Source organism: Dermacentor variabilis, chromosome 5, assembly GCF_050947875.1.
Source record: "Dermacentor variabilis isolate Ectoservices chromosome 5, ASM5094787v1, whole genome shotgun sequence".
Taxonomy (NCBI): Eukaryota; Metazoa; Arthropoda; class Arachnida; order Ixodida; family Ixodidae; genus Dermacentor; species Dermacentor variabilis.
In genome coordinates this window covers 190,126,966-190,143,252 of record NC_134572.1, presented here as the reverse complement: position 1 = coordinate 190,143,252, position 16,287 = coordinate 190,126,966, and the positions used below count along the sequence as shown (strand labels likewise).

The window sequence follows — 16,287 nt, the reverse complement described above, 5'->3', positions numbered from 1 at the left end:
TGATGTTTGTGATGCATTTAAATAGGGTGCATCGGGGTTTGGCGCGAGCTAAAGCTTTCTCTTACAAACTCGGCTTAGCTGGCAAAGGAATCAATGTAAGCGTAAGGTGGGGTACTGCTCAGTATTTGTATTCGCTGCAAATGCGAGCCTTCCATTTGCTTGTGGGCTGCAAAGGGCACGAAATGACATGTTAGCATCGCTGGAACGTGCAAGTTAATGCCACATAGTAGGTCAAGCCCATGAACACTTCCTTCCATAATTTTATACAGAACAAAGTTAGTCTTAACATCGGATCCTGGAACGGAGCGTACGAAGTTTCCATTTTTGACAAAGTAGTTGTAGTACGCCTTACACCGAACATATCTATCGTACACAATTAAAAATAACCGTCCCTGAGCTAGCCCAATTTGCTTATTACACCCCACTCCACAGTTGTTCTAAATAACATATGCCAGTTCTGGACGAAGCGAGCAAAAACAGCGGAGTAAGACATCAGGTATCCGAAAACGCCGCGTTTAGAGAGATAGATAAACGCGTTAGATGAGATGACACAAGCGTTATACGAGACGAGAGAAACGTTAGACGAGATGTTCTACTAACAAATAGCGCATACGGAAAAGTGGCAGTAACTTGTGGAGAAAGGCGTTGCCTTCAAGATTAATGCAGATTCAACGTGCCTGTTTTAATCTATATCAACCGAAGCATTTGTGAAGAGGTTATGTATATTATGCAGAACTAAATGTGATGCCTACAATTGTCCTAATTACTATTGCAATGCGTGGTCTCATTGAGTGTTTATGCACCGAACTGTTCAGTAGATCAATGTCCTGCAATGTTTATCTTTCCGCACTACACCTCTCACCGATCATGTCGAAAGGCAAACACCAATGATAACGGACGCACAATGTTTAAGGCGAAATATAACGCCGCCATAATAGAATTCATGTTATTTTCCTTTCCCCCGCCAACCTTTCGAAACTGTCGTTTTTTACGCGCACAATTTCGCAGTGTAATGTTCTGCCAGCTGAGATTTGCGGCGCGTGATGTTTCACGTATTGTAGAACGTATTTTACCGTATACTTGACTGTTATTATTTGAGTGCGGGGGAGGGGGGGGGGCAGAAACTTATGGGCCAGAAATTTCGGAGGTTAACAAAGAAGCTCGAGTACAAGTGAAAGAACGTGAAAAGATCGATGGAACAAAAATTCGTGCACGTTACAATTAGAGACTGGAAGAACTCTGTTTGGACCAGAGAGCAAACGGTTATTTCCAGTACTCTAGTTGAAGTTAAGAAAAAAAAATGGAGCTGGCCAGGTCACGTAATGGGGTGGGCAGGTAACCGGTGTACCATTAGAGGTGCAGAATTTGTCCCAAGAGAAGGGAAGCGCAGTCGAGGATTGCAGAACATTAGGTGGGATGCTGAAATTAAGAAATCCGCTGGCGCAAGTTGGAATAAGCTAGCGCAAGGCAGGGGAAATTAGAGACCGCTGAGAGAGCCCTTCCTCCGATTATGATGATGATGATGAAGTGGTGCTAAATTTAGGTTGCGTCCTACTAGAGCACCCACACCATGGATTGCCCCGCAGACGACATTTCCGCGTTGCCCAGTTGCTCTGGTTGTGAAGGCAATCCACACTATTCACGAAGTGAGCAGGCAGTAAAATAATTCTGTACTCTCTACATCACACTCGTCTGAGGCACTGCTCATAGAGAAATGTTGCGAAGTATATAAAGTTGGTAGGTTGCGAAGTATACGCGTTTGTTTGGCAGCTGTGGGGATTGTTTCCCCCGAATTGGACGACCACGGGTATTTGTCTTCTCGAAAACGGCCTTGTTGGCAAAAGGAGAGTGCTTGTTGTCATACTAACGAAGCATCCTGGGCGAAATCCGTGGTTTTCGGCTGCCAGGATCTGGACGCGGCAAACCACCCGCCATTTTCTGACCGTGGGCATCGACACCGTTGGACAGCAATGCGTGCTCTGTAGTCACGTGATGCGCCTTGCGGAACGTGTGGATTTACTAGAAGCAGACATCGCAAAATCGGCAGTAACTTCTACGATTCATTTTGTGCAGAACCCATTTACTGCGGCGCGGCAGGCTCCCACAGCAGCTATCGCTTTCAAACGATGTCCTTGCAAGGCACACGTCTTCCTCGTCTCTTACAGCATCTCCTGTGATGGCCTTCGAAATGCTTTCGGGAACGCCACCACTATAGAACTGTACCACCGTGCAGCTTGCACAAATTAGAATCTTAAGTGCCGCACAGTAGCAGTGTTATCCCGTGTGGTTACGTTCATCGCAAGTTTTATGCGAACAATTAACTTATAACGCGACAGTGGGCGAAACGCCAGCGTCATAAGAAATAATGGCACGCGCGACACGACTTATGCCACTCATTTGACAATATTTTGAATGTGTTCTAGAAGAACATCTTATAGATCAGAAAAGAGCCATTGCTGAGTCTAAAACAGGCCTTCTAAACCGTGACTTGAGATCGGTAAGCCAGAAAGTAAAGAAAGCTGAAAACAAGTGGCGACGCGAACTCAACTTTCCTTCACCAGTTACAGGTAACGTTATGAATTTTGACCAAACCTACTCGTGGCTCTACTGAAGTGCTTGCGAATAAAGGTAAGACTGCTTCAAAAGACAACAAAGGATATTTCTGGCAACGTTTGCATACTTGACTACAAATATTTCTCTCTGATATTTTGCTGCGAAAAAAAAGAGACGTTTTCCCATAATTTCAAACATCACTTACAGCGCATACAAGGACAAGGCGCTGTAAGTGTTGTTTGAAACAATGGAATACAAACTAGCCCGTACCCAAACCTTGCTTTATTTTCCCCATAATTTCATCTGCTGGTACTGAAGCGTCTTTGAAACGAAGCTTTCTTTGCCTACTTTACCGCGTTTGGCCTCACTGCCTGAATACTGCTGGGTCTGGCGCTGTCTCGGTGGATATTATTCTGGAGATGTATGCAAATATTATATGTGCAGCGAACGAAAGTACCAACGAATGGGCTGATAGAACCTTTGTATGCTAACAAAGTACGCACACCACTTCTCGGGCGAAAAAAAAATCACTTCTTACGTAAAACCTCGACATATATATCGACTCAAGCCAACTTTAAACCAAACCGCTTTGTTGTTAGAATGGTCAATTATATTTAACAGATTTGTATTACAATTTTGGATTGTTTGAAAAACTCAAAATTCGTCATTGGGTGTGTGCCCGTTGATGAGCGATTGTCCAGAATGGGCATGTCCCATTACGATTCGTACATAAAAGCTGAAGTTGCAGTGCTGGTTCCCAGGTATCTCTAAAGTACGCCGGTCTATTACTCAAATAGTGACTTCTTTGACCGATTATTTGATTTGTTTTAGTTTCGTTGATATAGTCATTCGGTATTTGCATGGGGGAGTTTCCATTCATTGCCAGTCTTCCAGAATGGCTATGTCCCACTATGGCGCATGAGCTACACATTCCCCGAATGTTGCAACATGGTTGCCGTGCTTGTGTTTACGCCTTTCATCGCCATTACTCCCTCGACAAGCAGCATACATTGCCTTCATCCTTGTGACATCGCTGCGCGTACGTCTCGCATTGTGAATCCACCTGCTTGAAAGATTACATTTCGGCATCACTTGTGAGCCGGGGTAGTGCCTAAACATACAAATAGCATGACAATTAACTTGTGACCTCTGTGATGAGTAAACAAAAACATTTCATTAGCACACACGTCACATACCATAAACGTAAGCAGAATCGTATGCTTCGCATCACTGATATTCCAATGCCTGCGCTTGACTTGCATATATTTTGCCAAGAACAGCCCATAGAGTTAACAATAAACAGCCTGCGAGTTGGCTAAAATGAAAAACCAATTGAGCTGACATTTGCATTACAATAGGTTGGGTATAGGGCACCAGTTGTTAGCAAATGTTTCTATTCCCTTAATCTTTACCCTTCTTACTTTCGGATAGCATTTGTCGTGCCACTTGAAATCCTACATTTTCAATATCATTTGAAGAATTTCTTATATTTAGTGTACCGTCAAACAAACATCTAAGAACCCTTGTGGAAGCTAGAGAAAGCTGTTACCTTGGTTAACTATTGTGAGTACCTCACTAATTGCGCGGAGGCGAAGATTTCGAATTGCAAAGTGCTGCCAAAATCACATATTCTTCGTACACCACTGCATCAATATCTGCGTATCAGCGGTCAGATACTAAAAAAGAAATTTCAGTACGATAAACATAGCGATTTTCTATCAGAAAGAACTATGGAAGCAATTTAGAAACAGAAACAACTTCAATAGCGCTAAGATGTGCTGCACCATAAGACTGTGCGACACCCCTGCTGCGATAGGACTGCGCGCATCCTCTCATTTCCTTTGCCTTCACCTGTCGTTCTCTTACGGACGTTCACAATTATACGCGTGCTCGAGCCACCTTTCCGCCATCGATTCCTCCGCGTTCATGCGGTGCTAGTGGTGCGTGCGACGGCGATCGCACGGATCGCGTCTGGAGGATCAGTGTGTCTGCAAAAGACGCGGAAAACAATGAAGCGAAGTGCACGTAAAACCCGCACTTCACTCAGTCGGCCCAGTGGCGGAGCAAGAACAGCGTTCTGCCTTCCGCTGCTGGCATGAGTGTCGGGCCCACGTGCGCTATAAGCACACTCACGTTCCTGTTGAACTCCCTTGTGTGTGCACTGGTCTGAGCCGAACGGACAGTAACGTCAAGCTAACGTTATCTATTCTGGCATTGGGCCCAGACTGTTGCCGATGGTTTCCCATCGGTCTCATCTCCAGATCCATCGGGTTTGGACGTCTGTAACGCCCCCGACTGCGCTCCTGATCCGCCAGCGTTGTGAGACGCCTGGTAGATGCCGAGACGCTGTTCCTTCGGCCCAGAAGCATTGCCTTGCGTGCCACGTTACGTCAACATGTCATACCCGCGCATAGTTAGAACACCGTCTCAGGAGCCGAAGCGTAACGCTAAACCTTGCTATCTCTGTCAATGTTTCCTCTGCCAATGATTCTCACTTCGGGAGAAACTGCTAATTTTTATGGCGAAAGCAATTATATGGACACTCCAGGCGCATTTTTGCCGTCGTCGTCCCCGTGAGGTTAGGTATAAAGTTTAAATGTGATGACACCGTCGACGCCCATCATAGGTTGTATGTGCGAGTGACGATTGCGGCTCCATCTGGCGCGCGCGAAGGAAGAAAGCGGAGAGCAAATGCGTCGCTTTCCGTCGCGCGAAAGGCCGCGGGGCGATGGGAGGGAGGGGGGCGGCGTTCTGCTGTGGCAGCAATTGCGCATTTCGCGACCGGGAGCAAGGGAAATTTACGATCGCTACCTCGCGCCCCATACATAAAGGGAAGTGGGGAGGCAGCGCGGGAGAGAGGGGTTCGGCTTCGACCCCGCCAACAAGTGCCTACTTTGCACGGCCGCGCTCGCCGTATCTTGAAAAGAATCTGCAGACGGCTCACACGTTGGTGCGCGCTGCGTTGTCGCCGCTCTTGTGCCGAAACGATATAACGCAAGAAGGTCAATTCGCTCGCTACTGCTGGCGCGCTTGCTCAGACTGTCTTTTTCACAGCAAATGTACGCGCTCATCGAGTGTGATGTGTTCATGTTTGCTTGTGCGCGCTGACGCCATCCTTGTCAATTCAGATAATAAGTGAATGTTTCCGTATTTATACGGCCGATAAGTCTACTATCCTTACATGGTATAGCTGCCTACTAATTTGCTATGGCAATCGATGTTTCGCCTTTTGGGTGAAACTGCCAATATGTTTACCGTGTACAACGTAAACCAGCTGGCCCAATATTCACTTTAACTCGAGTGCGATGGGGCCTCTATTCTGTATTTCGTACTTTCGTGTGGGTCCTGACGTATGAGCTGGTTCTTTTTCGTACTTGTCCTCACAGCTCACCTGGAAGGATTTGTGCTCAAGGTGGTTAGCCAGACCGCCACTTCTCTACAGTTGACGGCTAGCGGCTCTGCTGTCGATGATCAAGTTGTCCAGGGTAAGTGTGCTGGCCCGCTTCTCTTACTTTATTCCGGTCTGCCACAAATTTAGTGCCTTCGGTCATTATCTTGACTCCTCCGGTGGTCCTTTCGTTTGGAGCTATACAACCCTCTGCATTAGACAAAAGAACGTTTCTGAGGCCACTATTGCATTTTCTGAGGAATACAAGCGACATTGCGTGCTAAATTCTCGCCCTAATCCTCTTTCAACATTACCTAACTGTAAATGTCAGCATTCGCTTAACTGCAGAAAATTCAGTTGTCATACAATTAAAACTTGATATAACGAAACCTGATTTGACAAAATTTTCCATCTAACGAAGAAGTTTTTGTTCCCCGGCAACTGCTCATAGGGTTCAATGTTGTCATCTACCCGAAATAACGAAGCTAGCTGCCATTATATCCTGTTAGCGAAGCTTTTCCAGATATAAATGAATAAATTAAAGAAAGCTGTGAATCCTTTCTAATTATGACGCAGACGCGTTTTTCTTCGAGCGTGCACTCTAACGCTATCGAGTTAAAGTCACGGCCCCAGCTTTATTTTGACGAGGCTCAACGCCGCTTCCGTGCACGGAACAACGGACTGAGCAATCGCCAGCGTTCTCGCATACCGTAAGATTGCGCTAGGGCCGGCGGTAGTTGGGCTGCCCTCACCGACTTTTTTTTTTTCACGTGAAGGCGTAAGTTAGCGGCAAATACAATGCGGCGGTACGTTTTGGGTGTCGCGTCGTTACAATTTTAGGTTTTCGAAGGACCTAAACATCTCTTACGAGATTTTTCCGAGCTTCTGGATTTAACGGAATAATTCCAGCGTGGTCATCACTTTGTTAAATCGAGTTTCAACTTTATCTGCAAAAAACAAAGCCGTTTAACCTCTTACCTCATAGCGAGAGAAAAGTGAAAAAGAATGGAAATGCAGGTAGTTAAACCAGTAAGACGTGTTGTTTGCTACCCTGCACGGGAAAAGTGAATGAGTAATTAAAAGAAGAGCAGACACTCTACGCCTACTAGGCTGCGAGCGAAATATGTCTCTTCGCTTTCACTAACCGCACAGTGAATTATATTTAATACATATTTTCACTTGGAATATGTTATCTTGCGAAGAAATCCTTAGCGACTGCAGCACAGGAAATAAAGCTTGAGATATTTTCTTTGAAATATGCACAGCGGCAGCTGGTCATACAATCTGCAGCAATTTTGTAAATAAAGATGTTATTTTCGCAGTTTATACGCTTGACCGAGCACGTCCTGGTGGGCGAGTTGGTTATGCATGATTACAAAGAAGGCGCCAAATAAAACAACGGATGAAGGAAGGAGACACGAGACAACCACGTAGCGCCTACGTGGTTGTCTCGTGCCTCCTTCCTTCGTCTGTTGTTTTATTTGGCGCCCTCTTTGTAACTAATTATACGCTTGAAATCACCGGGCAAAAATAACCAAGTTGTTCCTTTTTTTTTATTACCCTACTGCTATGTTTCGAACCAGAAAATCAATCAGGTGGATCTATGAGAAAACCATTTATTACTGTATCGTGTACGACACAGCATGCAATGATGAGTCGTTTTGCGGAAGAGAGCATATGTTCTTTTTTTAAAGAACAGAACAAATTTAGTCGCAAAGTATAATGTTTTTACGGCCTATACTTTTCTTAGCATCGTTATTTGTGATGAATAGGTGAGAATATGAAAATACCAGCAGTGTTTACGATAAAGATAGCATGGGGATCAATTGCATTGTTCGAAGAGCTCATAGCAACACCTGCAAATAACTCTCGGCGGAAGAGAAACAAGTTTTTTGTTTCGGCTCGCGCCGAGCACGAGAAACTTGTGCAAAGCAGAAATTGACATTAAAGTTTGCCTATAAATGAACCGGCGCGTATATATAAGCTATCAATTAGTAAATCAAGTACAACGTTATCAAAAATTTAGAGAATCTGACTAGCTGAAGCAGCGAAAAATTCACTGCCATTTTAGAGCAGTGTTTCAAGATTTTTTCAATGATTATCGTCTTCTATGAAGTAAGTACCCTGAAATCGAAACGTTTTTTATTCATGTTGATAAATTATATCTCGAACTGCACGGTGTATGATATATGATAGGCGACAACTACGCTACATAAAATCGCAGCCAGGCTTTGTTTTTATGAAAAGCTTTCTTTAGGCCTATTACTCGACAAAAGGTTTTTGTAATTATTTCCTCAAGAGAATACAAATTTGTATAGCAAGGCTTAATAGGACGCTACTGGGCTAGTTTGTTCACACTTGCTGTATTGGTAAGCGCACATATTAGACGGGACAAAGGAATAAGCCACAGGGAAAGCACGAAGCCGCAATTAAATTTATTTGTCGCTGTGTCGAAGACCGCACCAAGCATTAATGGAAAGGAGCGCCTTAGTAAGCTTGCAGTGCATATAAGAACAAGCTAAAAACTGCAAATAACTGTTGTTTATTCCGCTGTAACGCTGTGGACTTCTCACTCACACAAGCCTTATCCTTCTTTTCATATAAAAAGCTCGCGCAGAATCCTGTCACCACTCTTACCCATAATGCAGACACTAAGAAGGAAGACGTCACAAGCACAGGGCGGGCAATGTGCCGAAAAACTTAATATGGCTTTATTTTTCATGGAACGATCATGTTTTTTTTTTCTCCAGCATTCATATAATGGCCTGTTTGCTCGATATATAGCCTTCCGCGCGTAAGTATAATCCCGTACTCAACGCCTGTGGTCCACGCGACACAAGATCTAAAATGCTTCCTCCCGCAAGTGGACCTGCTTGGTTGCCTTGAAATAAGTAGGCATAACCAAGCGAGCTTAAGCAGTGCTGATAAAAATTTATGGCAGAACACCTCTCATCATAACTATCGACGTTAAGGCGATTATCATCGAAGCAATGTGGTGACACACCCTATTGCTTCAGCCGAAACGCGAAACGTGTGAGGCGTGTGTGCAGTCGGACTCTTGTTTTGTGCAGCTATCTAGACACACTGCGCCCTCTACCACCGCCACAGTGAAGTCCGCGCATGGCGCATGGCGGAGTACATGTTCAGGCAAGGTTATCTTGATATCTATGACGCTGTCTAGATTCAGCCTAGCACCCGATACATTTGAACGAAATTTTTTTTCTCATTCATGATGTTAGATACGGCCCTTTTCCTGGCATCCTTCGAGTTCACCAGACCACATCGAATCGCCGTCGCACTTAAAGTGCGCAGAAGCGCATCTACCACGTTCCCGAGGCGCAGCACGTCCAGACAAGTTCGCGGCCCCCACCTCGTGCGCCGCACTTGCAGCTATTGTCCCACTGCTTGACTCTTGCCGAAAGTGCAACGGGAGCCTGGCACCGTTCCAGGTAATCTGGGTCGCGAGCGAAGTTGTTTTGCAGCTCTGAAATGTCGCTCGAAAACAACCCGGCTCCTCCAGCTGAGCGCTTTCAGACGGGGATGCAACACCAAGGCAACGCCAGCTGTAAGTCACCGTGAAGCCCTCGAAGCCACACCATCTGCCGATTGTGGCGGCAGTTGCAGACCTGGAGGCAATACCAGGGCAAGTCATCCCTCGGACAGTGAAGCCCATGGAGCGACCCCCTGAGCCGAACGTGACTGCACTCGCACGGGCGCCTACCATTGGAGGAAAATGACGACACCTGAGCGGGCTCGACGATTGGCCGAAAATCACGTGGCACCGAGACACCTAAGGGGTTAAAAGCCAGAGACAGGAAGCAGAGAAGAGCATTCCTTCATTCATTCATCTCTTTCGGGCTTCTTGCCACGGGCCGCAGCGTCCGACTTGCTGCTGGCCATCACTGACTTAATTACTGTTAATTTCTTTGTATTCTTTCTGTAAATAAACCTCCAGTTTTCATCTCAAAATCCTCCTCAATGTCGGCCAATTCCCGCACTCAACGGCAAGATCCAATAACTGGTAGATAGCGGTGGGATTGTCGTCCAGATCCAACAATGAGAAGCGCGGAGCGGCTCATACCCAGTGGCATATGTTCAGTGAACTAAGTCGGCGTCAGAGAGGTGCACTGTAGAGCGGTACATACACAGCAGGCCTTTCTGGTGTCAGAGCTGCTCGAGAAATGCGGTACATACGCAGTGGAACATATCCAATGGCCCAAGTTAGCGTGAAGGAGGTTTATCGAAGAGTGGCGCAAACCTAGTAACATGTACCCAGCGACTCAGGTTTGCGTGAAACAGGTTAGTACAACAATGGCACGTAACTTCGGTCACATACTTTGTGACCCTAGTTATGTTGGTCCAAAAGTTGCTTTCATATATGGTCCTCTCCAGCCCATGCTCCGCCCACTAGGAGATGGATTACACAGTGACCCAAATTGGATGGAAAACGGTTAAAGACAGACATAGAAATATATATAGATACTGGAAAATGTATGAGATATCCTCTCCAATGAGCTACTCGGCGGTAAAGGCCCCCAAGTGGTCAAAATTGATGTGGTGTCCTCCACTGCAGCGTGTCTCCTAATCGAATCGTGATTTTGTCATGCAAAACCTCAGAATTCAATCAGTGAGATACTGAGAAGCAGCTGCCAACCTAGGACAGTGGCAAGAAGCTTAATTAAGGCGTGCAATCTGGTTGCTAGAACTGGCTAGCAGTAAATGAGCACAACGCTTCACTAGCACCGATTAGAGGTACAGATAACCTATATCTCGTCTGACCACCTTACTATGCGTTGTGCCGAAATATAAATGTTCCTTGGGGAGTACTCCCACCTATGTGTGTTCACTAAAATGAATAATAATAGCTAATAAATGTAAACAATCATTCTTAGGAGGTTCATGTGGAAAAGCTGAGGCTCTCCCATGTTGTATGAATGTAGCTAATTCTTCTTCCACTGCAGTAGCGCACGTCCGAGATGTGTTAGTACTTAAATCAAAGAAAAAATAGTTTGCATGTAAAAAAGCCATGTCTAAGACTTTCTCGTTGTCAGGAAAGTTTAATTATGCCTGAGTAGGTGACAGAAATATTACAAAGAACATGTGCAACACATAAACTGATGCAAGTTAATTTTCGCTGATAGTGCAGCTCGTTGTCGAAATAAAGATTAGTTCAAACACGATAAAACGCCAGTAAAATCATAAATTTATCTAATTTGATTCCGAAAGTCTATTGAGAGGCATCAGCAACATGTTCTTCAATAGAGGAAAGAGCAAATAAAAGAATTGAATTTTACACTGAATAAAACAAACCTTGGACTTCAATAGAGAAGGCATATTGGCCGGAATAGAAATTTCCTAGAACTGCTGTAATATCACTCCGATTCCGCATGGCAAAAAGTTCATCCAATACAACTGTGTTCAACTGTTTCAGTAAAGGCACGGCTAACTTGTTGCTACCATGTACCTCTCTCGCTGACAGTACATGTAAAAGGCATTTCCAACTTATGCATCTGGTCGTTGATAAAATTGATAGGGAAGATGGTTTACTGTCGCGCACGGACGTAAGACGGTTATAAAAGCTCCTCCAAGCTCGAGAAAATTGCCTGAGTGCTTACTTTGGCCAGATGACTCTGACAGAAACAAAGTTCATGGCAAGTGTCTGAGCAGGTTTTTGGCCGAAGGCATCTGATGGCACAACCGCAAAGCAGCCGTCATTGTCTACTTAGAAGAGTCGAAGTCTATTTTCTTTGCAAGATTTGATGACGTCCCCCATTGAACCCTTTGTCCGAAGACGGGAGCGACGTCTCACAGCCTTTAACACACTGTCTAATCCATCCAAAAGGCACCATTAACCGTCTTCGTTTTCAGCCTATAGTAGAGAACTATAGTCGGGCACAACTTTAGAAGATGGGAGAGACCCCGCCCTGGATGACCGAAGCGCGACAGCCGATTGTCTCCGCGACTAAAGAAATAGCCTAGCTAAAAAATTCTGCTTCTAAAACGCGTAATTCTCGGTATAAATAAGACTTCTGTATTTTGACGACTGATTTGGTAGAGCTCTCGTGATTGGAATGCTGCAGCACATGCCGGATTGCGACAGAAAAATAACCCCGTGACTTCTACAACGCTGCGCTTCGTCGGCTTTTTAGCTTCGTTGCAAGCGACAAAAGTAGAAAGAGCAGCTCTACATGGCTCTTGCGCTGGTTTACGTGTACACGAAACATTACTACTATTTTTCCGAGCTTAGAATGATTTAGTTGATATTTGACAAGTATTAAAAAAGCAATGCATTTATCGAAATAATTACAAACCTTGGGCCGGAAGACGATCGAGGCAGGAAAGGTACAAAAATGCTTCAGTCATTGTTTAAATAAATACTATTGCTTTTAAATAGCATAAGATTTCTATTTCCTTCGTTTAGTGTTTTCAGAAAGTTATTTCCAAGAATGCGATAGGTTTTTTTATCGTTCCCTTTCCCGTTTTTCTTATTTTGAAGCTTGCAATCTCGCTGGTTGGTGCACGGCGTTCCGTGCGACTTTTTCGTCACGTAGCCCAGCGAGGTGACGCCGGAACACGATCCTTTGTTGCCGAACGAGCGTTGTGTCGCCTCAATGTACACGCCACCAAGGAACCTTGGCGAGAAGAGCAAGAGTGGCTACATCCTGAACTGCGATTCACGCAACGTGATCTTCCACTGCTACACTTATTGACGCAACAGGAAGCCTGAACGCAGCGGGGAGCTTGTCACCGAGATTGTCACCGAGGTGCTCGGTGTCAGCGAAAGCACAGTGTTCGGCGTGCGCAGGGAGGTCAAAGCTTCGCGTTTCCCAGGTGGCAAACTATCGACGCTTTCGGGAAAGCGCCCACGAAATGCGGAGAAGACGCAGCACGAAATATGACAGCTTCACGTTGTGCGTGCTGAGGTCATGTGCGCACAATTTCTTTCCCCGCTACGAGATACCGGCGGTCGCGAATACAACTAACGAGTTCTCGAAGCGTACGGGTATCCCATCACTTAAGCGGTGTGCGGTAGAAGCGATTCTTAGGTAAAAAGCACCAGAAAGAGGGTATTAAAAAAGAACTGCAGGTCATGCTCTATATTCATCGAGTTTCGCACAACATCAAAGAAGTAGCAAGCCGCTACGGGGTCAAGGTCGTTCTTTCGGCTCGATAGAACCTCAGTCGAGTGCGCCCCACGGTGACAGGCAGGAGTAATGGTAGGCTGCCGTCTTAAACCATCTCTCCCTCTTTAATGATGCTGTAAGAGTGGCTCATGGTTATTTTGGTGATCGCTTGTCGCAATCTTGGATACACTGTTACCCACGTTTCTATGTTTACCAGCACATGTGAGAGTGACAATGCGGACAGGTGCACAGGTTTCCGAATGAAATGTATGTATGTTGCTTGCTTTCCAAAAATAAACAGTTGGTAGTCTGCGCTCCTGGTGTGGTGTGTGTTTCTTTCTTCTGCCCTCCTTTAATCGTGCAGTTATAAGAAACGTCAAAAAAAACAGTACACGAAGACATCTGCGGCTCACAGTAGGTACCAGACTTTGGCAAACTTTCCTCGTCGTAACTTCACTTTGGGGCAAAACAAAACACCGGGCAACAAACACGCGAAATGTTTGTTTCCAAGGTTGTGCCGCCGCGGGACTCTGCAGACGAAGCGTAGCGCATCGCCACTGATGCTCGCTGCAATCTTTCTTCGCCGCATCAAAGCTCAGCACAAATACGCATGACACAAATGGTGCATCCTAAGCTCGCAATAATATTTCCGGCATGATAACACAAACAGTCCAGGAATTCACTCTGACGAGGGACACACAGCTGACCCGACTCGGCCCAGTTCGCCACGCCAGCGGTCATCTTTCCACCTTTCAGGAGCGAATGCCGCTGTTTCCTAAAGTGCCCAACTATAAATGGTCATATTCTTTCTTAGTGTGCCTTATAATCCCCGACATTTCTCTGTTTAAATCACACGGCGTGTACTGACGGTATGCTCACATTATTTAGCTCTGCACGTCTGTTTTAGTTTCTTAAAAGCCACAAATTTTTTCAGGGAAGCAAATGATGTGACTCTAGGTTTCGATCTTAACACTTCACATGTCCTCATATTAAAGAACTTGGAAGTATCTAAGTTCAGTTCAAACGTGTTTCGTCACGAAAAAAACTGTGCCCTTCCACTCTGCGAAGAAGGATGACCAGCGAGGCTGTACATGTAGGCTCCATAATGGCGAACTGCACCTCCGCCGCGCATCGGCCCGGCATTGAACTATCTTCGGGATCGGCCCACGTATGTGGAGCGCTTAACACCTGCTTCACCTCCGCCGCGGGTCGACCCGGTAGCGTATTTCCAACTGCTCGTAGGTACAGCGGGGCGTGGAACTTGCGGAGACGACGGACGTTTGCGCGCATGCGCGAGTGAGAGCGGGTGCGAGAGAGGAAATGTGGGGAGTTTTGCTCCTTGAAAATACGACTCTGCCTAGGTACTACGGAGGAGTTTCTTGGCGCGCGGTGTATGCGCTCGTCCCTAGGCGTGCCGGCAGAAGTCGCGGGGCGCGGTTGTGCTGAACTTAGCATGGCAAGTTGGCGGCTCGACGCAATCATATTTAATCGATCATGTTTTTACTAATGAAAACAACGTGTCATTATTTCGCATTATTGGCGGCGCCTCCAGGACACCAAAGCGGCAACGGGGATATCAAAGCTAGAAGCCGGACTGGTCCGTGGGTTGGTGCTCGCAGAGGCCTGCGCGTGCCAGGGGAGTATAAGACCGGCTGTCCGCTATCGCGGACAGCCAATGTTTTATGCGAACACCCCCAGGCACGCTTCGGCCTCTGCGGCCCCAACTCGTGGGCCGCGCGGCTTCCTGCTTTGATCCCCCCGCTACCGCTTGAGTGCCCCGGAGATCCTGCGCCGCCTGCTTTAATATAACCTCAGGTGCTCTCCTGAGGCCTCCGTTTGCCGGTTACATGCGCCCTCCTGGAGCAGTGCTCGTAAAAAATCCGATCTATCGTCGCGACGAAAAAAGCGACCCGCGACTTATAAAACACCAGTCAGAACATTGTCCCTTCAGACACAGCGATCACCAAGCGGCGTCCGCGCCCACTGCCTCACCACGCGGGCAGCCAGCGGCGGAGCGTATAAACCACGGAGCAAGAAACATTTAGGAGTGCAAACTCCGCTGTTTGCGGCGACCAGAAAAAGTCACAAGCCCGCGGAGCCGTTATCGTGCTGGCGGCGCCTAGCGTCCTGGAAAGAAATTACCGCCGTTGAGAGCGCGCCGGAGTGGCCGGAGCCGCCTGCCCGGGCGCTGCATTTTTTTTATCGCTGCGGCTTCTCCGACGCGCCGCATGGCGCCGCCACTGTATACGGCACCGTCGGCGCATACAACAATTGTGACCTTATCTGGTCGCCCGCGCTCGCTCGCGCTGACGGGAGTTTCCCCTCCTAAATGTCTTACTCCGTGGTATAAACCAACTCGACCGAACTCCGCAATGCCGGCATGTCTCGGGGATAAACGAATACAACGCGCTCTAAGAAACCTCCTCCGTAGTGCCTAGGCTGAGTCATATATTCAAGGAGCAAAAGCCCCCAGATTTTCTCTCTCGCGCCCGCTCTTACTCGCGCCTGCGCAGAAACGTCGAGCTCCGTCAAAAGTGGCACGCCCCGCTGTATCTACGAGCAATTCTAAATACGCGACCCGGTATTGCACTCTCTTCGGGATCGGCACACGTATGTGCAGTGCTTAACGGCTGCTTCACCTCCGCCGCGGGTCGGGCCGGTATTGCACTATTTCTGGGAACGGCCCACGTATGGGCAGTGCTTAACGGCTGCGTGACCTTGGCCGCCGGTCGGCCCGGCATTGCGCTATCTTCGGTTTTTTGTTTCTACACGCGGACATGATATAGGGGAAAGTAGCCCTTAACAGCTTCGCTGTAGAATGAATCATAGACGGAAAGAGTGTTCTAGTCAAAATATTCTAAAAGTGTTCCTGTAACAGTTCGAGACTATTGTAGCTCGAATTCCGAAATGATTTTCATAAATATGCATGCACCAGATTTCTCGAAAGTGGTGCTATTCTTAGGATATCTGATAATCGAGCATGACATCACAACTCCTCGACTTCGAATCCGAATTACAATGTGTGCCTTAAGGTAAACAATAAAAATATATTTAGCAAATATTTATTATCGAGCTATGTTATTGCAGAAGTTTCTGTTGCTGCTCATGCGGTCACGTAACCTGCCTGCAAAACGCCAGTGGCCTATTTATGACGGTTTCTTTTATTCTTCATTAACAAAAACACCTGGTATAAAGGCTGGTGAACAAGGCACAATTCCTTTT

At 46.6% G+C, this 16,287-nt stretch overlaps 1 protein-coding gene across 1 annotated transcript in view; it reads left to right on the top strand.

The window, feature by feature from the left end:
• LOC142583408 (cell adhesion molecule Dscam1-like) overlaps positions 1–16,287 on the top strand; it is a 680,687-nt gene that overhangs the window by 203,941 nt on the left and 460,459 nt on the right. Inside the window, exon 25 of the mRNA XM_075693861.1 lies at positions 5,940–6,038. Coding sequence (XP_075549976.1) covers positions 5,940–6,038 — 99 coding nt within the window. The remainder of the gene's footprint in view (positions 1–5,939; positions 6,039–16,287) is intronic.